Raw genomic sequence first — 27,843 nt, 5'->3', positions numbered from 1 at the left:
ACCCCTCAGGTGAACACCGTAAAAAAAAGAAAAAAAAAAGGGTGTCAAAAAAGAATTTTTTTGTCACCTTACATCACAAAAAGTGTAATACCAAGCGATAAAAAAGTCATATGCACCCTAAAATAGTACCAAACAGTCATCTCATACCGAAAAATAGATTTTTGTACTTACCGTGAAATCCCTTTCTCGTTCAATGCATTGGGGGACACAGCGCTATGGGTATATGCCCAGCTGCCACTAGGAGGCGACACTAGCAAAATAAAAAAGTGTTGGCTCCGCCCAGGTGGGCTGTACCCTCTCCACAGCCACTAGGCTAATCAGTTTATACCAATAGCAGTAGGAGAGAGAAACAGAAGCAAGGAACCAACAAAGTCCTGGACCGGGGAAGAAAAGAGAACAGCCCAGTGACAGAGAGAGAAAGTAAAAAACAGAGGGTGGGATCTGTGTCCCCCAATGCATTAAACGAAAAAGGGATTTTACGGTAAGTACAAAAATAAAATTTTCTCGTTAATGGCATTGGGGGACACAGCACCATGGGACGTCCCGAAGCAGTCCCCGAGGGTGGTAAGAACAGCCATGTAAACAGTTGGGAGTACAGGTGCAGGAAAGCCATATAACCCAACAGGACCAGTAGAGGTCATAGCAAGAAAATGATGATTACTCACCGGTAATTGGATTTTCCAGAACCCATGACAGCACCACGAGAAAGGATCCGCCCCCACAGACAGGAAACCTGCAGAATAAAAGGGTGGACACTCTCCTCCCAATTCAGTGTGATATCCAAGCATCGGAGGAAGTCCGCCCATATGAAGAACCCAAAAGGGAGGGAAATAAAGGTGCTGTCATGGGTTCTGGAAAATCCAATTACAGATGAGTAATCATAATTTTTCTCTTCACCCACGACAGCACCACGAGTGATTTACCAAAGGAAATAATCAGGATGGGAGAACAGAAAGAAGCACCGAACCCGAAGAAGAAGAGTTCAAATCTACCCTGTAGTGTTTAAAAAAAGTTGAAGGAGAAGACCAGGAAGCTGCTCTGCAAATATCCTCAATGGGGACCGAGGATCTTTCCGCCCAGGAGATAGCAACTGCCCTGGTAGAATGTGCTTTAAGACCCCCCGGAGGAGATAAGCCGGAAGAAGAATAGGCCAAAGAAATAGCAGAAACAATCCATCTTGCAATGGAACTTTTCGTGGCAGCCTTGCCCTTATTCACTCCTTCAAAGAGGACAAAGAGTGAAGAAGTCTTTCGCCAACTCTCAGTTCGGGATAGATAACCGATCAAAGCTCTCCTCACATCTAAGCAATGAAGGTTTTTTTTCTCCTTCTGACCTTAAGTTTTTACAGAAGGTAGGAAGAACAATATCCTGGGACCTATGAAAGGTGGACGCTACTTTTGGAAGAAAGGCTGGATAAGGGCGGATCAGTACCTTATCCTCCAAAATGGTGGTGTAAGGGGGATTAATGGATATGGCCTGAATCTCATTAACCCTGCGGGCAGAAGTTATCGCAATTAACAGGCCCAATTTTAGGTTGAGATGCTTAATGGAGCTAGAGTCCAATGATTCAAAATGGAGGTAGAGTCAAGGCTTTCAATACAATGTTAAGGTCCCAGGGAGGGGGTTTATGGGAGGTTATCGGGGTGGATCTGACAATTGCCTTAAAGAAACGTAATACCCTTAAATATGGCCGAAAGAGCCGAGAACTGTACCTTTAAGGTACTTCCTGCTAGACCTAGTTCTTAACCTCTCTGGAGGAATTCTAAAACTAGACGAATGGGAACAGAAGAGGGGATTTGATCAATTTGAATACCAGCAAATTCCAAGAACCTCTGCCAAACTAGCATAAATAGCCACTGTCACCAACTTTCTACTTTTAAGAAGAGTGTAGATCAAGGCATCAGAGAAACCTTTCCTACCTAGTAAGTACCTTTCAAATTCCACGCAGTCAGATGTCATTTTTTTATATCTGCGTGAAACACTGGACCCTGGCTCAAAAGGTTCTGGGCCTCCGGGAGCACCCAAGGATCTGATATCGACATGATCCGGAGCCACGTGAACCATGACTTCCTCAGCCAAAACGGGGCTATGAGTATAACCCTCGCTCCGTCCTCCCTGATCTTTCTTAGAACTCTTGGGATCAGAGGGAGGGGAGGAACGGCGTAGGCTAGGGGAAAGCTCCAGGGCTGAAGGAAGGCTTCTATCCCACAAGGGAATCCCGCTGGATCTAGAGAAAATAAGTTTTGTACCTTCTTGTTCTGGGAGGTAGCAAAAAGGTCTATCACTGGCTGTCCCCAGAGAGACATTATTCTCCTGAAAATAGATTGATCCAGACTCCATTCACCCTGAGATATGAAATGGCGACTCAGAAAGTCCGCCTGCCCATTTTCCACCCACCTGATATGTACTGAAATCGAGGCACATTCTTTTTCCGCTAAAAGGAGGATTTTATGGGCCTATTGCATCAGGATCCTGCATCTTGTACCCCCTTGTCTGTTTAGATAAGAAACCACTGTTTTGTTGTCCGACATGACCCTGAGATTCCTTCTCCTTATCTGTGGAAGGACCGAACTCATGGCAAGGCCAACTGCCGTTAGTTCCTTTAGGTTTAAGGATTCCCTTTTTCGAGTGTCATCCCAACGACCCTGTACAGAAATTTCCTGAATGTGAGCCTCCCACCCCCAGGGGCTTGCATCAGTTGTTAGACAAACCAGGTCTTCCAACTTCCATGGGACCCCTGAACTAAATTCTTCTTTTCTAATCACCATGCCAGACTCATGAGAGTCTGGTCCGAGATTCTTATCTTCTGATCTAGGGAGCTGTTCTTTTGCCAACGGGACAGGATTTCCCACTGGAAATCCCTTGAGTGGAGTTGCGCCCATTTTACCGCCGAGATACACGACGTAAGGGACCCCAGTATTGACATTGCCTTCCTCCATGGGACCCCCTCCTTAAAGGGTATTTTCGTTTAAGGTTTTTTGAAATATAGACCTTTGTATTAGGTTTTTTCCATTCCCCTTTAATCAAGGCTGACACGTCCTTATGTACCAGGAAGGTGCTATGGTGTTTATCTGTAAAGAATAAATCAAGGCAACTGGACTTACTGTAGATTTCTTGAAAACGTTTCACTCGTTCTTCCAACGAGCTTTCTCAATTCTGAGTGACTGTACAAGAATTCTCTGGGAATAAATATGCAACTGAATCAACATCTGGTAATTATACCCAGCATGGGGTCAGAGGTCATTATATCCAGCATGGGGTCAAAGGTGTTGATTCCATTTTAAACCCAGCAACACAGAGGCAACAACTGGTTCACCCAAAAGACCCAACGCCTAAACACAAGATGGACAACATTGTGTACGCAGTCCAGTGCAATGAGGAATGCTCAGAACTGTATATCGGCAAAACAAAACAACAACTACATCAGCGTATGGCTCAGCATAGAAGAGCCAAAACCTCTGGTCAAGATTCAGCCGTGTACTTACATCTAAAAGAAACAGGTCACACCTTTGAAGACAGTCAAGTACGCGTTTTGGATAAGGAGGCCGATTGGTACAAATGAGGTGTGAAGGAGGCCATCTATGTAAAAATGGAGAAGCCAAGCTTGAATAGAGGCGGGGGGGGTTAGACATCTATTGTCTGCCACATACAATGCTGTCTTGACACCTTTTTCTGGGAGGTCATTGTGGCGAAACCAACCTCGCCACTGGGTTTTGGAGAGGCCTGGCTGCTGGCCTCTTGCCCCAGGATTATGGGCCATATACTAACTTTTAAACCCCTGAACCTATTCAAGTGAATTTTGGATAGGTTTGTCCCCAAGTTATACTGTTTAAATTGATGTAAGTTATATGTATGGCCAATGTAAACTCACAAAGTTGTAACAATTTATAATAAGTGTAACTTGTCAGCTTGGGAGGAAAATGCTGGGTGTGTTTCTATTGTGCCATTGTCCCATTGTGTGTTTAAAGGGTGATGTCTGTCCTGTTGTCTGCACATGTGTATTGGTGACTTCTCTTTGTCTTGAGAGAGAATTGGATTACGCCTCGGGTGTCTCCAGGGCAGAGAGGAGGAAACCATGATGCATTGTGGGGATGTATTGTCTCTGTGTATCCTACAGTGCTGCATATCTGTCCTATGTCACAAGTCTTCATTCTGGTCCCCTAGGGGCGTGTACACCAGATGGGCTTGGTTGTTTTATACCTCCCTGTGGGCGGTCCTGTATTTGAAAAGACTGTAATAAAAACCAGGCTGGGTGTGCCAGCACCTGAGACCACTGCTTGACCCTCAACACGGAGCCTTGTCTCGTTATTGGGGGGATCCGCTGTATGCTGTTAGAGACTGATTGCCAGGAGTGTAAGCTGATTCCTGTTAGTCTGCTAGCAGCTATTCGTGAGGTTCCAGTTTGGAGTGCTACTTTGTATCCAGTTCGGGACATTGGTGTTCTGCAGTAGCTGTGCCTGTCTCTCAGAAAAGGGGCACATCGCCTGAATGGATTTTAACCCCTTGTCTGCTGAAACGGTCCGTTACATTCATTATCACCTTTGACCCCATGCTGGGTATAATGACCTCTGACCCCATGCTGGGTATAATTACCAGATGTTAATTCAGTTACATATTTATTCCCAGAGAATTCTTGTACAGTCACTCAGAATTGAGAAAGCTCGTTGGAAGAACGAGTGAAACGTTTTCAAGAAATCTACAGTAAGTCCAGTTGCCTTGATTTATTCTTTACAGATATACCATGACCTGGATAAATGAGAACCTTCACAGACGCTATGGTGTTTAGATTCTAATCCCCCAAACATAATGTCCTGAATCGACTTAGGTTCTTTCACATCTTTGATGCCCATAGTGGATCTTACAGCCTTTAAAAGCCAATTCTGTAAGGCCTAGAAACAAAGAAACCAAGCCAGTAAAAGGACCTGGCAAAGAAAACCACTCAGAATGGTCTCAGACCAAGGATATGCCCTGCCGTGGCAAATGCAATATGAAGGTGCAGGAGCAAATGCCAGGGTAGAGGGAACAGGGAGGCACAGGTGACAGAACGTTCCGAGAGAAGGAATCACAACAGTCACAATGGGAAGAGAGCAAGCCGCCTTACACCACAAAACAGGTGAAAGGAGAGAAACACCCCCCATCCCACCCAGGATTGCAGCAACCCCCTTGGGGAGAAGGGAGAACTTGGCAATGGCTAGGACGAGGGCATGTAGGGGCAAAATGGGGGAGACTTAATCCCCAGGAAAACAGGAAATGTAAGGCCAGAGGGAACCCTGACCACAAGAAGGCTCAGGTAAAAAGGCGACCAGTCGAGTGGAGACATACTCGCCTGCAAGATATTGGAGTAGAGAAGAGAAGACTGAACAGCCAAAGGAGAAAGCGCTCCCCATAGAGAGGGAAAGCACCATTCCCCTAATGGTCAAAATGAAGGTAAATTGCTCTCTAGAGCAACCAGCTCCCAGGAACTGGAACCTGAAATTGAGGAATAGAAAGTGAGGCTACAAACCAGGGATCGACCGATATTGATTTTTTAGGGCTGATACCGATAATTTGTGAACTTTCAGGCCGATAGCTGATAATTTATACCGATATTCTGGGAATTTTAATTTTTGAAAAAAAAAAAATCCTACACAAATCTGCTGAAAATGAATATGTTTATTGTTAGGGACTAGAACCCTTGTCCTATTCACCCTGATAGATCTCTATCAGGGTGAATAGGATCTCACACTGTCCCTGCTGCTCTGTGCTTTGTGCACACAGCAGCATGGAGCTGAACATGGCAGCCAGGGCTTCAGTAGTAACCGATCGGAGCCCCAGGATTACACAGCTGGGGCTCCGATCGGAGGAGCAGGGGAGAGGGGATCCTGTGGCCACTGCCACCAATGATTAATACTGGGGGGGCGCACTGCGCCACCAACGTTTTTAACACTAGGATGGGGGTGGGGGTCGCACTGCGCCACCAATGATTAATACTGGGGAGCTTGGGGGGGCGCACTGCGCCACCAATGAAGAGAAATCTCTCTACAGGAGGCGGGAGCTGGCTGCAGAATCACTTAGCCGGCTCCCGACCTCTATGAGCGGTAGCTGCGATCCGCGGCACCTAAGGGGTTAACTACCGCAGATCGCAGCTACCGCTCATAGAGGTCGGGAGCCGGCTATGTGATTCTGCAGCCAGCTCCCGCCTCCTGTATATGAATTAATGAAAGACTTATCTTCATTGGTGGAGCGGTGGCCACAGCCCCTCCCCTTCTCTTGTCCTCCTTCCTCTCATTGGCGGCAGCGGCAGCAGCACAGGGGGGAGGAGACACTGCTTCCTTCTCCCCTGTGCTGCTGAGGGAACACGGAGAGCGCTGAGAGCAGCGCGTTCTGTGCTCCCAATACGTTATCGGTATATCGGCAAAATAGATGCCGATACTGATAACTGTCAAAATCCTGAATATCGGCCGATAATATCGGTAAAACCGATAATCGGTCGATCCCTACTAGAAACCCAAGAAGGAAACAAACCTATGGGGACCCAGGAGAGAAAGAAACCAAACTGGGCCCAAAGAAGATGCCCCCCTACAGAGCATATAGAGATGCCATGAGTAGCTGCCCCAGAGGAAATCGGCCAGCCAGATGGACCTGCGACCAAGGGAGCAGGGACCCCAAGCAAAATAACTCTGAAAAAGCCCAAGCGGGGCCCACAGGAGTGGACCACATCCTCAGAATAATATCTGGCTTAAAGCTAGATGGACCTGCGACCATATGAGCAGGGACCCCAAGCAAGATAAGTCAGAAGAAACCCAAGAGGGGCCCACTGGGAAATAATAGCTGGCTATCAAAGGAAAATATAAAGGAGCCACTACAGAGAAAAAAAACATCAGCCATGGTTAACTAACTATGCTAAGTGTAGTGACTGCCATACTGTATACACTGTCCCCGAAGGGGCACGTTCAGTACACTGGCTGTCATCAATGATTGCGGACACCCATTTGGCTGAAAAGGTTGCCGGATTCACCGGCGGAATGGGCTACCCTGACATGTAGAAACCAGCTATTGGCCAAGCACAGTGAAAACCCCCAAGAGGAGGAAAAGGATTGACCGGGGCATACAAGAAAGGCAAGGCCAAGTAAAAAGAGCAATGGCAGAATCCACTGGCCTATGCTGCTATCACCCACCAGTAGTTGTTAAACATGTCAAACACAGCTGAATTATAGATGTATACATAGTCAAGTCAAAAAAAGTTATAAATTGGCCCAATATAGAAGAACACTATACATCATAAGAAAGCTAAAGGCATAGCATATGAAGATCACACTAAAGTGTGTACAGATCCCTGAAAAAAACACAATTCTATAGTGAAACCTATCACTCAATAGAACCAATAGCCGAAAGCAGTGATGCAGCAAAGGCTAAACATAAGAACAAGAGAAAAAGTAGATCCCCTGAAAGAATACAGGTAAGAGGGTGAAATGAGAGAAGATGACAGTAATAGAATCAATGTATACCGCAGGACATGATGGGGGGTGAAAAAGTCAGCGCAGGTCAGGATAGGAAACCTCAACGCGCGTTTCGCCTCAGCTTCGTCAGGACGAAGCACACACCCGAATACACCACAAAATGAAGTGACTAATGAGAAGGCCTGGAGCAGGGATACCGCACAGGCTGTCAGATATTGCAGCCAGCACTGTCATAGAGAATTCTCCTAATGTAAAGGAGTAAGGAATAACTGCGGGAGTCTAGCGGACACAGTAAACCGCAATTGAGTACTCACAATGCAGGCAGCACAACTCCCCCCCCAAAAGGAGGGGACCCATGTTACCAGGTACATACCGCAACTGGGATGGTTGACAGAGACAACACCCGGAGATGGTACAAGTACACCACTGGAGGGGGACGGAAATGGGTTTCCAAATGCACATTGGAACCAGGAAGGAGGAATGAAAACCGCAGTTGGGGATGGTACCATGAAGAAGGAGGAACCTGATGCCCAGCCCACAGTAAAACCAGAAAGAGCCGTGCAAGAGCCAATAGACCACAGTTTGCACGAACAGAGCACAGGGCTGGAGATAGTACGAAAACCTGAGGGAGTAAAACGGCTATGGGGTGCTGACTAGAACCAGGATGGAGTCATGGCGACAGTAACTGGAGAAGGTACAGATCCAGGAATGTGTGTCGAATAGAGTCCCTGCTGATAGTGCAGTTACCCTGGCTGAAAATGGAGACCTTGCAACCAGGAAGGTCTGCCAGATACATCATATGGAAGTGGTATGAAAGTCTCCCCGTGAAGGGGAAAGCGTAAGTACCTTGGGAACCACATAGGCGTGCTAATGGTCTGGCGAGGACACCACCACACACTGGAGAGTTGGCAAACCAACGTACCTTAGTGGATGGGAAGTACCTTTACAACCAGAGGAGTTCTACTTTTATACTCACCATCTGGCGTCTTCGGGCGCCGCAGGGTCACCCCTTCGGTAAACTCGCACTAGAGTGGGATTACCGGTACTCCACTGCGGATGCAGTAATGTGGGACTGGGTGACCGGCGAGCTACCGAGGTACGCGCCCGCAGGGGGTGCTACTAAAGAAGACCTCCACGATGAAGACCCCCTGCTACTCTCCCCCCTAAAGAGGAAACCAACCACGGAGAGGAGACGTCCCTCAGTGGACAGTTGTCTCTGACCACCCAGATACTTCTGTATGGTGGGGGACGGTGCAGAGGAGTCCCCCAATGAGGCAAAAGGAACCCAAGGTGATTCCCTCAGAGCTGGTCCTGTTCTGCGTGAAACCAGGATGTAGAGGATGAGCAGGACCTATGAGGGGAGACCCTAGGCCGCGTGGTCGCAGACAGGATCGTGCTCTGCCCAGATACAGAATCTGAGTCAGAGGTGTTCCCCCGAGGCGGCGGAAAGCTTTCCCCCTGCATAGGAGAGGAGTCATTGTCAGCCTCAGACCTGTCCTGGAAGTGACCTGAGGACAAAATGGAGGGTCCAGGAGCAGAGAAGCAAAAAGCTCCACCCCCCCCCCCCCCCCCAGACAAAGCCCGCGCTTGACTGGGATAGGAGGGGCAGGGGATCGCTCCCATGAGCCGAGACGGGGAGGGGTCCAGAAAAAAGACCGGGAAGCGGCCTAGATGGAGGAAAAGCCAGGGCCTCGATTTATGAAGTGGACGAAAAAGGAGAGCCGTTGACAGGTAGGAACCACTGGAAAACGGGGGCCCTCCGGAGAAAGAAAACAGGTGGTGGGCCTCCTGTGGGAAAGCGACGCATGGGGAGGGGAAAAACGGGGCAAAAGAAGCACCTGAAATCCAGGGACAGGCCGGAGAAAAATGCGGCCTAGTCCCGGCCGAAGACGGGGACTAAATTAGAAGGAGAGGCAGAGGAGAGGAGTGGGTGGCCAGGGAGAAAAAGGGAACCCGGAATAATAGGGAATCCCATCCCCTGGCCAGAAAAGGGGGGCTAACCCGGGGGACCCAATGGGGAAGGAATGCAGGGGAGACATTTACCGTCTTCAGGCGCCGCAGGGTCACCCCTTCAGCAAACTCGCACTTACGTGGGATTGCCGGCATGCCACTGCGGATGCAATAATGGGGAACTGGGTGACCGGCGAGGTACTCAATGTATGCACCCGCAGCGGGTGCAACTAAAGTGAGTATCCACGATGATCCCCATCCTGCAGCAGGCAGAGACCTGCAGAAGAAAAGAAAAAAGAATAAAATAAAAATAAAAAAGCAGCAAGACCTGCAAAAATATTTTTTTTTAAAAAATGCTTTATTATGTAAAACTGAAACAAACAACCAAAAAAATATTTGGTATTGTTGCGCCTGTAACAACCTGCTCTATAAAAATAGCACATGATCTAACCTGTCAGATGAACATTGTAAATAACAAAAAATAAAAATGGTGACAAAACAGCAATTTTTTGTTACCTTGCCTTACAAAAAGTGTAATATAGAGCAACCAAAAATCATATGTACCCTAAAATAGTACCAACAAAACTGTCACCTTATCCCGTAGTTTCCAAAATGGGTTTCTACTCTAGGGGTGCATCAGGGGGGCTTCAAATGTGACATGGCAACTTAAAATTATCCAAGTGAAATCTGCCCTCCAAAAACCATATGGCGTTCCTTTGCTTCTGTGCCCTGCAGTGTGCCCGTACAGCAGTTTACGATCACAAATGGGGTGAGCGTGCAGGTGAGCGTGCAACAGAGACGCACCGGACCAGACCACCTCTAAGCTAATATTATATAATAGTGCCACGGTAAGTAGGAAATCTATAATTATAGATAGCGCGCATGCGCAAATAAATGAGGGGAATGGGTCTTCAATATAAGTACCCGGGCACGCGCAATACAGGATTGCAGATCGGAAGAGATGCATGATGACGCGCAAGTACAGGAAACAAAATACGAGCCGACAAGCTAATAGACCAATGGGAGGTCCTCTTGGAGAGAACCCTTGAGGTAGCGTATTGTGATTGGACGGACGCTCGTAGATAGAAGTAAAAGCAGCACACATTGGACAGCGGAGATGTGACGCATACAGGGAGGTTTCAAAGGCCAGGTCCCGCCCCCTCTCACAAACCCCTGAAGACGCCAAGTGCTTGGCGAAACATGTCGGGGGGGGGGGGGGGGGCGGCGGCAGAGAGTGATACATGTTTACTTTTTAGCCAGCTGATGTCCTGCTAAGTAATAAGTTCAGCTAGGAATGTACAATGAGTGAATGGTGAACACTAGGAGCGCTGCAACCACCTGTGGGTAGTGTGCTGTGATACTAACAGTGCACACCAAAGAGAGTCTGGATGTCCAGCATGCAGAGTGTGGAGTTAGCCAAGCAGCCTTCAGTCTAGGCTGGATCTCCAGTGAGACCACAGATATGACCAAGACTATTACTAGTCATAGTGCAGACACGGCTGATAGTTTTAATAGTGTGTAAGTTCGTATCAGTGATTTATTTTAAGGATAAACAATAAATGTTAAATTTTAGACACCTTAATAACACGTGTCAACCTAGAGACAATTATTGGTCCTAGTGACCAACTGTAAATATCTTGTGTCACATTGCAATGTAGCTTCATTGTTGATTGCATAGAATATTGCCTGATCCATAATTATTTTGGTTTCAGCGGGGGCTTCTATTTACAGAGGATCGGGACGGCCATTGGGGCGAAATTCGCCCCCAGTTTTGCAAATATTTTTATGGGAGTGTGGTAAAGGAACTACATTAACCCAATCCTCTCCAAGTATACACAAGTGGGGACTTGGAAAATATGGCGAAGGTATATCGACGATTGTCTGCTGGTGTGGGAAGGGGAGAAGAAAGGTCTGGAAGGGTTCGCTGAAGATCTGAACAAAAATGACTGGAATCTGAAATTCACGAGTAACATTAGTAATAGGGCCATTAACTTTTTGGATTTGGTTATATTCATAGAGGAGGGAAGGTTCAAAACGAAAACATTTTTCAAGGATACAGATGTGAATGGATACATAGATATGAAAAGTTGTCATCATAAACGCTGGTTAAAAAATATTCCAAAAGGGCAGATAAAAAGGATATATCGCAATTGTACAGATGTCACTACGTTTAGGGAACAAAGTTTGGCTATACAGGACCGATTTGTGGAAAAGGGATATGAGAGGGAAGACCTAATAACCTGTAGTCAGGAGGTAGAAGCCAATGGGGAGAAATTTTTTGAAAAGTCCCTAACCTCCGTAATCGATTAGTTCATAGTGCCATCCCTGTGGATAATAAGAAGAAGGGTCGGGACAAGTTCACATGGTGCGGCTTTTGCCTCCCATGCAAGAAAAGAATTAAAGGACAAGGAAGGAAGATCAGTGTCTATAGTGTATTCCAAGACGAGGCATAAGGACTTTGGGATAGTTGGAGAAATAACATGTGAAACGTCAGGAGTGGTCTACATGCTGGAGTGTCCGTGTGGCCTCCAGTATGTCGGCCGAACAACTAGGAAGCTAAAAACTCGAGTGCAGGAGCACATAAGAAATATAAAAAAAGGCCTAGAAACACATGGGGTGTCTTGGCATTATAAAATGGTCCATCAAAAGAACCCAAAGGGGTTAAAATTCACAGGGAATAGAGGTAGTGAAGAGCAACTGGCAGGGAGGAGATTTTGTGGCAAAGATGGATCGCCGAGAAGTAAAGTGGATCTACGAGTTAGACACGATCCAACCAAAAGGATTAAATGTCGAGTTCGATCTGACACCATGTCTTGTAGAATAGGTTAATACAACTTGCGCAAGGGCCCCCCACGAGAAGACGTAAAAGTATGGCGGGAGTGGGAAGGACGTGACGTTGTCTGGGGTGGATAGCGGAGTGTGATTTTATGAATGGAGCTGTGGAAGGTAGGAATGGGTGTGTACAGGACAGAGCGAAGCTTGTGATTCCTTGTGGGTGTGTAAGGTGGAAAGTGGGTCAATCGAAAAGGGCGACAAAATGGAATGAATTATTGGCGGAAAATGTGGATGGTGGAAGTCCATTTGAATAGCGGCAGAAAAGGTGTGTTTTTAATATAAATTGTAGGTTGAGGCAGAGGAGGGTGGGGGGAGATGTAAGGGTAATGACGTAGCTTGGCGTTTAGGGTTGCGCCCTTGATGAAGCTTACAGCGAAACCCGGCTCGGGCAGCAGTATCGGGCTGAGAGTTGTTTTATCTGCTTATTTGTCAATTTACTTTTGTGAGTACCGTATATTAAAAGGTTTTATATAAAAGTGAATAGCGGTGTTGTACTATTGGAGTTTTTAAGCTCTAGTGGACTACAGAAGAAAAAAGGAAACCAGAGAAATTTCAGTTGAATATACTGGTGTGATGTGAGTATAACAGCTGGAAGCGCGTGTGGGGAGCTTTTACCGAACTTCACTATTAGTGCGCTTCCTTCCGCAGGAGCTGTAGTGGGAGGAGGAAATTTGGGAAATACGGTGCTCTAGCGGTACTTGTACAGCTGGATGATTCGAGATAAAGAAGATTGATTAGTGGAAAGTCACGCGGTTCCGAAAAACCGCAAACATCCCACTCAGCCAGTACATTTAGATTGCGGCGCAATTGCACATCTCTGGATCAATTTGACAAAGAGGCAGATGCCCTACAGAAGAGATTTGAGGAAAAGTGATACAAGAATAATGACCTGGAGAAAATTTAATTTGAAATAGCCCAAATAGATAGGAAAACTCTTTCACAAAAAAATAATGAAAAAAACTCACTAGACATAAATAAAAAAGAAGAACCATGATTTTTAAATCCCTATCATTACGCAGGTATAATGAAAGGGAATTCCTCCTTAGGAGGATCGTCAAACGCCACTGGGATATCCTTAAACAGGATAAAACTATAGGAGACAGAATATCCCAGTCTCCATGCTTCATATTGAAAAAAGCGCAAAACTTGGGGAATTTAATAGCCCCCTCTATTAAAACAACTAAAAAGAAGAAACAACAAACTGTGTGTGATACCAAATTTGGTTTCTTACCCTGTAAAGTCTGTAAAGCTTGTCTACTTGTGAAACAAATTGGACCAATAAAAACAATAGAGGGTGCACAAAAAGTATATAAAATAACGAGTTATCTCACATGCCATGCAAGTGGCGTGATATACTTTATAAAATGCCCCTGCGCCAAATTACTGTATATGTAGGCAGAACGAAAAGAACGCTACAAACAAGGATAGGTGAACAAATTAGAAATATTAGCAAAAAAATTGAGGGTCATCCCCTCACCCGTCACTTTGTAGACAAACATAGTGGAAATTTTAGGGGGTCCATTTTTGGAGCATTAAAACAAATCAAACCTGATCAAAGAGGGGGAGATTATATCAAACTAATGTCAAGAATGTTTTTGGGTAAGAGAAGCAATGAAAAAATGGCAAATCAGCCATTTTGACACTTTTTTCCGTTAAGCCATTCGCTGTATTGGATTTTCTTTTTCTATTTTAATAGTATGGGCATTTTCAGTTGCGGTGATACCCATGATTTTATATTTATTGTTATTTCGGTATTTATTTTTTAATTAAACTTTTATATATTTTTTAACATTTTTTTTATTTTTTGTGATCATTATGTGCCTCATATATGAGCTTATTACATTATTTTTTTTTACATTTTGGTCTATCAGAAATTTTTTATTAGCTTATTTTGCTTACTTTTGCTCATTTCTTATCCTGGCCTGCCATCTGGTGGCCAAAATAAGAATTGCAGCTTGAATACTATTAGCCTCATCAGTAACGTACGTGACGTGGCAATACCTAATATCTATACTTTTCTTTTTTCCCCTATTTTTTTTTCTTTTTACTTTATTTTGGGAAAAGGACGCTTTTTTTTTTACTTGAAACTAAATTTTTTTCAGTTAAAACTTTTTTTTTTTTTACTTTTAACACAATGAAAGCATTTTTGAAACAAAAGAAAAATCATGTTTTAGTGTCTTCATAGTCTGAGAGCCATAGTTTTTTTTTTTCCTTAGGTAGGGGCTCATTTTTTGCGGGATGCGGTGACTGTTAGATTGGTACTATTTTTGGGGGCATATGCCTCTGATCGCTTGGTGTTGCACTTTGTGATGTGAGGTGACAAATTCTTTTTATTTTTAGCACTGTTTTTTTTTTTACGGTGTTCATCTGAGGGGTTAGGTTATGTGATATTTTTAAAGAGCCGGTCGATACGGACACGGGGCAATACCTAATATGTATACTTTTATTTTTTTCCCTATTTTTTACAATTTTTTTTTTTTACTTTACTTTGGCAAAATGACTTTTTTTTTTACTTGAAACTTTATTTTTTTCTGTAAAACTTTTTTTTTTTTACACTTTATTTTTTGTCCCACTCTGGGACTTAAACTTATTGGGGTCTGATCCCCTTTAATGTGCCGGCGTCAGTGAATTCACCGATGCAGGGGTCCGGCTATCAGTGACTGCCGGACCCCTGTCGCGGATCGGGCGCAGGACCAGGCCGTGTAAATGTCATCACACCTGGCCCTGTCAAAGTGGAGAGGGTGCGGCAGTTGCAGAGAGAGCAGAGCCTCTAGGTGTAATGACAACGCCCCTGTTGCTCCTAGAGGATCAATGGCATATATTAAAACATAGTTTTTCTCAGCAATGCGGCGGACACATATGAACATGGGACCAACACAGATGCCTTCAGCTGCCAAGTGCACATGTAACAGGTCAGCCAGTGTCATAGGTACAAATCTCACATTTGCCCTTTTATATTGATAGCCTATCCCCAGGATTGATCACTAATATCAGATCAGAGGGGGTTGGAAACCCGGTACCACTACCGATCAGCTGTTTGAGGAGGCTTCCTCGCAGATCACCAAGCAGAGGGCCGTACATTGTATAGCGGCTGTGCTTGGTATTCCAGCTTAGCCCCATTCACTTGAACAGGACTGAGCCGCACCTCGTCCAAGTGACCGATGAACATGACGTCTGGCCAAGGAAGAGACTGCAGCGATCACCAGACTGGCGGAGGTGGTGAGAGTCGGACCTCTGCCGATCTGATACTGATGTCCTATCCTGAGTATAGACCATAAATATCAAAACCTCAGACAATCCCTTTAAAGGATAACTGTCACATTTAGACCCTAATTTCAATTTTCATATATGTAGTTACTAATAACATGATATTCCAGAATCAGTTACTATTAGACTGACTTACCTCATACTTAATAAGATTCAGCCCTTAGCAACCAGTCTGCATAAAACTGCAATTTCACTATTAAGTTAGGATGGCCGCCACTGCCCTCACCCTGAGGCTAATCCTGCCTGCCCTCACTAGCCAGCAACAATAGCCCCCCAAAAGTGTCAGTAACCAGAGCCCTCCCCCTAAAGGGTTAATCTCCTGCAGCACAGAGGGGTCCTCTTACCACATGTTGCTTTCATTTATACACTGAGCAGACGGCAGATCTCCCTTCCCTGGTCTGCTCTGCTCCAACTCTGCATTCTCCAGCTCTGCTGAGTGAGGGAGCGTCTGCCAAGCGCAGGGACAGGGAGAAGTGCACACAGCCCAGGCACTGTTATCAGCTGCTGGGGAGGACCTGGCTTTAATCATTTACTTACAGTCCCTGGCTGTCAGTAATCTGACCCTGCACGCCGCGTGCTCCGTCCTTCAACAGATAGACGGACCATGCCTAGCAACCCTATTTTGGGCACAGGTAAAAGTAGGCAGTACAGGGAACAAAACTGTGGAATTAAGGGGTAATTGAATACACAGTGAAAAGTTGAAATAGGGCCACCAAGGAGATATTAATCACCACCATCCAATACTCCAAAAAAAATATATACGACAGTTATACTTTAAGCTTATCCTGTCCCCTCCAGCCCATATGACACATCTGCAGGTAATACAAAACATAGAAAAAAGCAGACGTGGTGAAAGTAAAATAAAACCTCTCCTCTGTCCGAGTCAGCCTGTCATTTTGAAATTGAAGGCTCGTACCAGTCTCAGAAAGTCCTCCTCTTCCATCTTCGATAAAGCCAACTCTACGATTTCATTTGCGGACTCTTCCTTTGTCTCGTCAATAAAAGGAATACAGCGCTGGTACAGGCAATACTTGTAATGTCTAAGCTGGTGATAAACTTCACTACGACCGGCGCAGGTAGTGCCCATCACTAGTATCTGAAGGGAGAAAGGTAACCAAATCAGCAGGAGCTTCTCTTCATGTCAGTCACAGCCGGTCATCTCTCCCCTGTACAGCCTTCAGTGACCCCAAGAGGGCGACACATAAAGCAGCATTTCTTCTTCATGCCATCATGGTGCCACTTAATTAACCTCTTAAGGACCAGGTACATTTTTGCTTTTTGCTTTCTACCTTCCAAAAGCCACAACTTTTTACATTTTTAGTTGGCACAGCCATATGAGGGCTTTTTTTTTTGGCGGGAAAAGTTGTATTTTTTAATGCCACCATTTTATTTACCATGTCTTGGAAAACAGGGAAAAAAATATTTGTGGTGTGAAAAAACCCACAATTCCGCTAAGGATTTTTAGCATTCACGGCGTTCATTATGTGCTAAAGATGACATGACGTATTTATACTCGAGGCAATACGATTACGGAGATACAAAATTTGTACAGTTTTTGCTATGTTTTATCATTTTTTTTAAAGCAAAAACCTTGGAAAAAAGCAAAAAAAATTTGGGCCTAGAATTTTTTTGCAGGGCAAACTAGTTTTTATTGGTACCATTTTCGGGTACATACAACTTTTTTTATATTTTTTTCGGGGGCAAGGTGACCAAAATATGTCAAATTGTGCGTTTTTATTTTTCTTATTGCGCAGGAAATATATTTGGATTTTTTTAAACAGCTCAGACATTTTTGGACTAGATGATGCTTATGTTTTTATGTTTATTTTTGTATGTAAAATTGGGAAAGGGGGGTGATTAGATTTTTCCTACTTTTTACACTGTAACTTTTATTCACCTAAGGGGACTGGAACCTAGCTATCATGGCTACCGATTGGAGCCCTGCGATTTCGCCCCCCCCCCCCTCCCTCTGTCCAACCCCAAGGATGCAGCTGTCGCCATTCACTGCAGCATCTGAGGGGTTAAATGACCTGGATCGGCATCATCACCAATGCTTGTCACTGGCAGATGCCTGGTGTATTTTCCAGCCGACACCTGCCATGTATGGAGCGAGCTGAATGAGTGCGCTCACCCCCATAACGCATATGACTTACATATATGTTAATATGTTTTAAGGGGTTAATTATTTTATACTACGGGGGGCACAGATCAGCATGGAGAACATAATCTGTGTGTTCCCTGCTGTTCCCATATACAGATCCCAGCTACCAGTCATCTGCGTCCTCTTTTCACGCCTCGTAGCCCTCTCTGCATCCATGTGGCTTTACTAAGGACGCTTCCATAGTTGTAGGCGCAATGCTCGATACAAGTGCTGTTTCCAGTGACAGGGAGCAGATAATTTTAGTTCCCAGGTACTACATAGGGTCAGGCTGTGAGTGTGACAGCACGTAAATCAACAGGATTGTTGCCCACGGACCATTTTTATTTACCTGACCTATGCAGGAAGGGGGAACCTGTCACCACGAAAATTCAATGCAAGGTACAGGCACCATGTTATAGAGCAGGAAGAGCTGAGCAGACTGATATACAGTTTCATGGGAAAAGATTCAGTAAAACTTGTATTTTACTCATTTAAATTCCTGCTCATTCTGGGCTGTGAAGTCCAGGAGGCGGAGCTATCAGTGATTGACAGCCTCCCCTCTATGACTGTGTATACAGAGAGAGCTGTCAATCACTGACAGGACCGCCTCCTGGACTTCACAGCCCAGAAGGAGCAGGAATTTAAATGAGTAAAATACAAGTTTTACTGAATCTTTTCCCATGAAACTGTATATCAGTCTGCTCAGCTCCTCCTGCTCTATAACATGCTGCCATTAGCTCAGACACCATATTCAACCTGACAGGTTCCCTTTAAATAGGGTATAAAGACATGTAACATGCGGTATCTATAATACATGTCATATAGAATATAACAGGGAGATGTTGTAAAGTACCAGTCAAATGGAGAACGTTGCGACCCATCAAAAAAGTAAGAATTAGTCTTACTGGTAATGATGTTTCCAGGAGTCCGACATGACAGCACTACATGGAGGTTGTCTCCCCCGCCCACTATTGGGACAGGAAACAGAGAGAGGTTAAAAGCTCCCCCCACCCACCCACCTCCACCAGTGTTTTATAGATTATCACACAATAATGGGTATCATAATACAAAAGAAAAATACTTCAAACATTAGGGAGGGAACTACCAGTGCTGTCATGTCGGACTCCTGGAAACATCATTACCGGTAAGACTAATTCTTACTTTCCAGGACGTCCTCCATGACAGCATTACATGGAGTAGAAATACCAAATTAATCTAATAACTAGGGAGGGACCGCAGCCTGAAGAACTTTACGTCCGAATGTCTGGTCATTATTCCACATTTAATCTGTAATGCTTACAAAAGGTATGGGAACTTGCCCAGGTGGCTGCCTTACATATCTGGTCAACAGAAGCATTTGCTTATTCGGCCCATGAAGCCGAGACTGCTCTAGTTGAATGAGCCCTAATATCTTGAGGACAGGGGAGCCCCTGGCCCTGATAGGCCTCTTTAATCACTATTTTAATCCATCTTGCTAATGTCGTTTTAGAAGCTTTCTTGCCTTTATTGCGGCCTGAGAACTGAATAAACAGATTAGAATCTAATCTGAAGGTACTGGTAACATCTAGGTAGGTAAGGAGAGAACGTCTAATGTCTAGAAGATGGAACTCCTTCTTTTCGGTTTTCAGATCTGTGTAGAAGGTTGGTAGTACTATTTCCTGATTAAGATGAAAGGAAGAAACCCCTTTAGGTATAAAGGATGGGTCTAGCCTTAGTATGACTCTATCCTCACAGATTGTAAGGTATGGCTCACGGATGGTAAGGGCTTGGATTTCCCCTAGTCTACGAGCTGATGTGATAGCTACTAGAAACATCATTTTCAAGGTTAAATTTCTTAAGCTGCTTTCATGTAAAGGTTCAAAGGGTGGCCTTGTTAAGGCATTGAGAACTAGCGACAGATCCCAAGGTGGAACCGGGGACTTTAGTGTTGGTCTAATCCGCGTGGTTGCCTTTAAAAACCTGTTAACCCATCGATTTTCTGAAAGAGAGTAATTTAGAAACCAGCTTAAGGCTGCTGTCTGAACCCTAAGGGTACTGGGTTTAAGACCCATATTGAACCCTTCTTGGAGGAAATCTAGAATATCTCCTAGACTCGGGAGTAGAGGATTCTTCTCTCTCAGTGTCATCCAGGAGCAGAATTTTTTCCAGATTTTATTATAAATTGCAGATGTAACCTGTTTATGGCCCCTCTGAATGGTGGATATTACTTCGTCTGAGAATCCCTGTAATTTCAACAAGTCCCTTTCAGAAGCCACGCTGTTAATTTCAGCTTGGTTATTTCCGGATTCCAGATTGGACCCTGATGCAGCAGGTCTGGCCTGAGAGGGATCGGATTTTCCTGACTTAGTGAGGACAGAACCGGGAACCAGGCTTGTTTTGGCCAAAAGGGAGCTATGAAGATCACTCTGGATGATTCCCTGCTGATCTTCCTCAGGGCTATTGAAATCAAGGGGAAAGGAGGAAACGCATAAGCTAGCTTCATGTTCCAGGGCTGGGATAAAGCGTCTACTGCTGTGGGATGATCGGCTGGATTTCGGGAGAAGAAGGAGGCTGTTTGTGCATTCTCCCTTGATGCAAAGAGATCGCTCTCGGGATATCCCCATGTTGATGTCAGTTCTAGAAACACCTGTCTGTTCAGAGTCCATTCGTTTGGATCTATAGAATGTCTGCTGAGGAAATCTGCCGACTGGTTTCTTGAACCCTGTAGGTGTACCGCTGAGATTGACAGCACATTCTCTTCCGCCCAGGAAAAAATTTTGTTTGCCAGATTCTGAAGGAAAGGATATTTTGTTCCGCCTTGATGTTTGAGGAAGGAGACCGCTGTCATATTGTCCGATAGGATTCTTATATTCTGTCCGCTCAGGAGATCTTGACTCTGTTTGAGCGTCTCCCAAACGGCCTGAAGCTCTCTGAAGTTTGAGATCTGTTTTTTATGGTTTGGTTCCAGGTTCCCTGGAAGTAGTAGATTCCGACCTTTGCACCCCATCCTTGTTGGCTGGCATCTGTTGCCACTACAATATATGGACTTAGATTCCAGGAGACTCCTTTTGATAGGTTGTCTGTTATTTGCCACCAATCCAGAGATCTCCGAGCATCTTCTTTTATAAGGATTTTCCGGTCTATGGATCGATGGTCTCCGTCCCAGACCGCTAGGATCATTTTCTGTAGGACTCTTGTGTGATGTTGACACCACGGTACCGTGAAGATACAAGATGTCATTAGCCCCAGAATGCTCATGGCCTCTCTGATGGTGCACACTGATTTCTTCTGAAACGCTTTCAATCTTCTGACAAGGTTTTGTTGTTTTTGAACTGGAAGGAAAGATCTCTGTAGATTCGAATCTAGCATCGTTCCAAGGAAAAATTTTCTGGTTTCTGGTACTAGGTCTGATTTTTCCCAATTTAGGATACAGCCTAGATCCTGTAGGAGGGATATTGTCGTCTGTGTTTGCTCCGTTAGGACTACCGCGGAATCTGCGGTTAGGAGAAGATCGTCTAAATAAGGTACAATCTTTATTCCCTTCAGTCTGAGGAAGGTCACTATCTCTATTACCAGCTTTGTAAACACCCGAGGGGCTGTTGATATCCCAAAGGGCAGGCATTGAAATTGATAGTGATTTACTTTCCCCGCTTCTCTCACTGCAAATCTTAGGAATTCTTGGTGGTCCGGATGTATTGGTACATGGTAGTAAGCGTCCTTTAAGTCCAAGGTGAACATTACCGCTCCCTGAGAGATGAGGGGTGTAGTTGATCTTACAGATTCCATCTTGAAGCGGCGATACTTTATGAAGACGTTTAGGGGTTTTAGGTTGATTATAGTTCTGAATGAACCATCTGGCTTTTTGACCAGGAATAATCTTGAATAGTAGCCCTTGCCTTCCTGATCTGCAGGGACGCAAGTCACCGCGCCTAGATTCCTCAATTTCGCGACGTCTTTTAAGAGATTTGCTTGTGATGTACCTTCTCCGTACCCTGTCAGCACAAATTTTTGTTGCGGAGGTGATATAAACTCGATTTTGTATCCTTCTTGAATAATTTGGAGCACCCACGGGTTTTGAGTTATTTGGCTCCATGCTGGGAGAAAGGATCTTAATCTCCCCCCGACTGGCCTGGCGTCATTGTTTGTCTTGGGAAGTGTTGGGGTTAAGCAGAAATCCTCTACCCTTACCCCCTTTTGGATAGGACCATCTTCCCGACTTTCCCTCATCCTTATACGTTTGGTTTTTAGGCTGGAATTTTTTACAAAAAAAATGCGTTTTCCTAGTTTTAGTTTCTGGAAACCCTATTTTTTTTATCTGAGGCTTTCTCAAGAATTTTATCCAGGCTAGGCCCAAACACATATGATCCTGAAAACGGAATTGCACACAATTTATTTTTTGAGGTAAGATCGCCAGACCAGTTTTTTAACCACAGAGCTCTCCTTGCCGTGTTCAGAAGGGCCCCACTTTTAGCTGCGAACCTGACTGACTCAGCCGAGGAGTCCGCTGTAAAGGCAGTCGCCATCTTTAGGAGCGGGATAGTCTCCAAAATGTCTTCCCTGGGAGTTCCCATTGACAAATGATTCGCCAGCTGAGATAACCACATTAGCATGGATCTCGCAACTGATGTAGCTGCGACGTTAGTTGAAATCAAGGCCGCAGAAGCCTCCCAAGATTTTCTCAGGAGACCATCAGCCTTGCGGTCCATGTGGTCTCAGCTGGGAAGAGTCCTCAAATGGGATCGCTGTTTTTTTAGCTACCCTGGCGTCTATTTTTGGGATTTCTTCCCATAGTTTAGTATCCTCTTTGTCAAAGGATAAGCGACTTTTGAATTCCCTGAGAATAAAAAGTCTTTTTTCTACATCTTTCCACTTTTCTCTTTTTTGTAATTAGGCCAGCAAACATCTCCTCCTGAATGGATCTTTTTGTCGGTTCGTCCGAGATATCCATAGTCTGCCTAACTGCAGTCAGAAGAGAATCCATGTCCTGTTTACGTTTCTCCTCGTGGGATGAAGAAGGCAAGGACTCCTCCGAAAATTCCACCTCTATAACCTTTGGGTCTGAATCTAAGGCTTCTCTAGGTCTTTTTATCAAGGTGGTTTGTTCAGACACCTTAGGCATTATCAAGGAGGAAACCGACGCTTTAACTTCTTCTGTAATGATGGCTCTAAGGTCTGTTAATAGGGACGGCTGTTCCTCTTTCATCATTTTATTGATACATTCCGCACAAAGCTTCTTTGTATATGAATCTTGAAACCTTTTGCTGCAGATAGCGCATCTTTTAGGCTTCTTTTTACTCTCTACCTTGAGGGTAGGATCTTTTTCTCCCTAAGAGACATGATGATAGAATAAGCAGGCTATAATGCTTCCCTAATCCTATCATTATTCCCTTCCATGTAGTGCTGGATTACTCACATGTCCCTGGGCAGGAGGGTCTAGGGACTGCTCTCTCATCCCGGATGAATCCATGAGTGAGGGACTCACACTTAGCCCAACCTGATTTTAAATGCCACTGGCACTTACCCCTCCTGACGTGGATGCTCCTCCCATTTCTCCTTCCGGAGAAACTCCAGAACTCCAGGCCTCCAGCGTCCCTCGCTGTGGGGATTGATCGCAGGGCACCGCCATACTGGATCCGGTGTCGGAAGTTACGCGCATGCGCACTCCTTCCCGGCGTCTCTACATCACTTCCGGCTCAGCGCAGAAGGCCGGAAGTGACAGAAGACGCTCCGGCTCCCGCGCGGTCAACCCTGGAGAAGGCATCCTGCAGCCCAGAGCCCCGGCGGGGTTGCGGCTACCGTTCCCCAGCCCCTAGAATTTCGCTCCAGAAGTGAGCCGCATGACCCACAGGTACTGGAGGGGCTGGGAGGCTAAGGGACCCCAGCTTAGGGGTTTTAGCCCGGCGAGATAAGGAAAGAAAAAAGAAAAAAAATTAAAGTCCAAAGGAGAGACCTCTCTCTGTTTCCTGTCCCAATAGTGGGCGGAGGAGACAACCTCCATGTAGTGCTGTCATGGAGGACGTCCTGGAAAGTACGTTTTATATGTGGATTTAGGATGACAGTGACACCCACACATTGCTATAATTTACAGAATGGAATTATACCTGCTTATCGTCCGGCATGAAGTCCTCATTTTCTAGCGTCTCGTTATTGTACTCTTGTCCTGATAAGGTCACCATGTACCCACAATAACGGCGCAAGTCACATGCTTCGCAGGACATCTTCTCGGCCGGGATGCGCTTCACATAAAGGTTGGGATAGCAGTTTATCCTCTCCTGCAACAGTAAGTAGAGTTACCATGTCCTAAGGCTACTTTCACACTTCCGTTACTGATAATACAACCATCTGCATCCGTTACGAACGGATCCAGTTGTATTATCTTTAACATGGCCAAGACGGATCCGTCATGAACTCCATTGAAAGTCAATGGAGGACGGATCAAATTTCTATTGTGGCAGAGAAAATGGATCCGTCCCCATTGACTTGCATTGGGAGTCATGCCGGATCCGTCTTGCTCCGCGTCCCAGGACGGAAAGCAAACTACAACATGTTGCGGTTTGCTCTCCGGTATGGGAACAAAATGCATTTTGGAACACTCCGTTCTGTCCAGTTCAGTTTTGTCCCCATTGACAACGAATGGGGACAAAACTGAAGCGTTTTTTTTCCAGTATTGAGCCCCTATGAGGGATCTAAATACTGGAAAACTTAAACGCTAGTGTGAAAGTAGCCTTAGGCAACTTTCACACCAGCGGCACGGACCTCCGGCAGGGTGTTCCGTCGAGTGAACAGCCTGCCGGATCCGTCCTGCCGCTTGTGACTGTGTGCCTCCGGACTGCCGCTCCGTCCCCATTGACTATAATGGGGGCGGGGACGGAGTTCAGGCGAGAGACTGCCGGAATAAAACTACGACATGTCCGACATTTATTCCAGCAGCCTCTCGCCGTCCCTCCGCCCCCAATATAGTCAATGGGGATGGAGCGGCAGTCCGGAGGCACACGGTCACTAGCGGCAGGACGGATCTGGCAGGATGTTCACCTGCCGGAGCTCCGCGCCGCTAGTGTTAAAGTAGCCTTAGTCTTGTATCATCACAAAAGGACATCAGGTTTCACTTATATACATTGTAGAGGTGCTTTGTTGTTTTATGGTCATATAAAAAAATGGAAATGTTCTAGTTCTTACATTTCTGTGTAGACTAGGAGAGAGTCAGCAGAGTCATCTCCTTATCACTAGAGGGTGGGGATATAATGACAGATGACAATTTTGTTCTACTACTGGACACCTAGATAAGGCAAGATAGTAGCGCCATACTCAGGCTTCATATGCAGTTCCCCTGTCAGTCTGTGGGGGGTATGATCTATTACGTCCTGGAGAATATCTACTGACTAAGGATGAGCGAACCCGAACTTTACAGGTTTGGGTTCAGGTGGTGCAGAAATTCCTTTATGGATTCCGCTATAGCCTTTGAGAGACATTCCGTTTTGGTCCATCATAATAGAAGTCTCTGGAGCCAAGCCAAGCATTTTGTTTTTCGTCCTGCATAACGCAAACGAGACGGATCCGTTATGCTTGGCCTTAGACTTCTATTACGACGTTAGACTTCTAAGGCTTCCGTTTTGCATTCCGTCTACGAATTCCGTTATAACGGAATTTCTACACCACCCAAAACCCAAACACCGAACCTGTAAAGTTCAGGTTCGCTCATCCCTACTACTGACATTAATCTCACCAACAGCGCCCATTCATTGCAGCTGCCATAAAGCGCATACATCCTGCTACACTCTGTATGCAAACAAGGAAGGGAGTATGTGTATCCAATATCCAATTGTATATTCAGACAGCAGAGTTCTAGTCCAGCAATTCTGCCCACGTACGGGGCCCATACTCAGTCTATGAGGTGGCTTCACCCATTATAAGAACCCCTCTGCATATTCCCTAATAGACTGGATTCTCATGACCGCGTTCCGGCCGTGTTATCCGTCCGTATTTACATATATGTCACGGTCTGACTGTGACTTTTACTCACAATATCATAGCTCCCTATGAGGCAGTGACTTGGGGTCATTTAGAAGTCGTCAGTTGTAGATTACCTTGTATCTTTTACTCCATCGACAGCTTGTGGTGAGTTTCTCCAGACGTGGGACTACGATACGTTCGTCCAAATAATTCAGTGATCTCAGCATATCTTTAGCGTATCTCTTTTTTCTTTCACCTTCTACAAAGTAAACACAGTGGTGAAAACTACTAAAATGCTGAAAACACTACAGGGTAAAATGGTTACAAAAGAGGGATATTACGGTATAGTACTGTGTTAAGAGTTCAACGTATAAAAGCTCCTGAACTCCCCCTAGTGGTGACTGCTGGTAGCCACAATCATATAATTTCAAGCGAGTCTGTCTCCTCCAAAGTCAGTTTTAAAGTAGGCATACCACCATGTAGGGTAGGTGTCCCGAAACATAACCCATGCCCTTCTGGTAAAAATCCAGTCCTCTAATCCACAGAAATGCTTCTTTTTATGTGAATAAAGTTTACAGTGCACCCTGGGCGAGGCCACTCTGTTTAGTGCACTCTGCCAGCAATGCAACCCAGCGAGCGTCTCAGCTTTTTGTTTGATTGACAGTCCCTGAGATTTCAGAGTTTGTAGTGATGACACAATGGAAGCTTTTCTCAAGATTAGAGGACCAGAACTAGAAGTACATGGTGGTAGTGGATGCATGGAATAGCCTTCCTGCAGAAGTGGTAGCTGCAATACAGTGAAGGAGTTTAAGCATGCATGGGATAGGCATAAGGCCATCCTTCATATAAGATAGGGCCGGGGGCTATCCATAGTACTCAGTATATTGGGCAGACTAGATGGGCCAAATGGTTCTTATCTGCCGGCACATTCTATGTTTCTATGTGGTATGCTTACTTTAAAAAGGGATTTTGGGGGTGACAGACTCCCTTTAACACTGTCTCTATACAGGTGATACTTTAAAGGGGTTGTTTGAACTTTGACATTGGTGGAATATTTTCAGGTAAGCCACCAATGTCAGATAGGTGTGGGTGCCACCTATGTGCATTCGTGTCTGCACCACATTCATTTATATGGGAGTTCTGAAAATAGCCCAACTGGCTCGGTTATTTCCGGAAGTCCCATAGAAGTGAATGGAGCAGTGGTCGCGCTTGCACAGTGCGCTCTCCATGTCTATGGGACTTCTGAAAGTACTTGAGCACGCTCGCTCAGCTATTTCTGGAACTCCCATAGAAGTGAATGGAGAGTACGCACAGCAGTTTTGGTGCAGTTATACATAAATTTATTTATTCCGAATTTGTACTGTTCCCCCAGTTGACCGACCGAAGGCCGCCGGCTGCTCCGGTTTCAGTAAACATACTCACCTGTCATCCGCTGTGTCCATGGCCTACAAGATGGCGGTGGCCGCTTCCTCTGGGTCTTTCTGGATACCTTATATTCTGCGCAGGTGGTGACCGGCAAATGGACTCATCTGGTGCATGCACATATTCAAGCGGCAGAGCCCCATGCATCGGAAATGGACTGCCTGCCAGAACAGAAGGTACCCAGGAAGAGCCAGAAGAAGTGGCCATCTCCATTTTTGCATGTCATGGACGTGGCGGAAGAAAGATCACTAGGTTTATTACGCTGATACCGAAGCAGCCGGGGGCCTCCATTAGGGTCCACCAGAGGTACAGGGACATCTGTCGCTGATAGGCTCCAACTTTCTTTTTACTAGATGCGTTTCACACAGCAAAAAGAAGGTAGAGAGACGTATACTAACCCAACAGAAGCCAAAGCTCACTCTTTTGCCCTCCACCGGGTGAATGGGAGCCTATGGGTAGACTGGATGAACACGCTGGGAGCTTTCCCGACACATGTGGTAAAGACACACCACAAACACAGCGTCATGGTGGATGACTTATACTCACGGTATAGTGTTGTCAGAAACTTCTTATCGATGATGTTAATGAGGAAAGCCTTAATCACTTTCTGAAGATGGGAGGACAAGTCCTGGGGGGTGGCTATAAGGAAAGACGCAGACACATGTTACTAAAATGCATCCGGGTCTCATTATGACCTCTACGTACAGATGTAGCACTCTTTAACTTCAGGTTTAACAGAACGTAAGCCAATAAGGGTCATGTTAAGATGATAATATACGAGCAGCTTGACCTGCAGGTACCACTAATTGCTGGTCTTCTACCAGAAACGTAGGCAAAGTCCAGGTGCACCCTCGGCAGTTA

At 45.4% G+C, this 27,843-nt stretch overlaps 1 protein-coding gene across 1 annotated transcript in view; it reads right to left on the bottom strand.

Annotated features, from left to right (window-relative positions):
• Positions 1-27,843, bottom strand: part of CCDC82 (coiled-coil domain containing 82) — a 63,214-nt gene that overhangs the window by 5,434 nt on the left and 29,937 nt on the right. Inside the window, exons 4-7 of the mRNA XM_040426305.1 lie at positions 27,529-27,621; positions 25,695-25,819; positions 23,712-23,882; positions 16,408-16,587 (exon numbers count right to left, since the gene is read on the bottom strand). Coding sequence (XP_040282239.1) covers positions 16,408-16,587; positions 23,712-23,882; positions 25,695-25,819; positions 27,529-27,621 — 569 coding nt within the window. The remainder of the gene's footprint in view (positions 1-16,407; positions 16,588-23,711; positions 23,883-25,694; positions 25,820-27,528; positions 27,622-27,843) is intronic.

The sequence above is a fragment of the Bufo bufo genome, chromosome 3 (genome assembly GCF_905171765.1).
Source record: "Bufo bufo chromosome 3, aBufBuf1.1, whole genome shotgun sequence".
Classification (NCBI taxonomy): domain Eukaryota; kingdom Metazoa; phylum Chordata; class Amphibia; order Anura; family Bufonidae; genus Bufo; species Bufo bufo.
The sequence above is the reverse complement of the archived record's forward strand: the minus strand, read 5'-3'. Positions and strand labels throughout refer to the sequence as shown.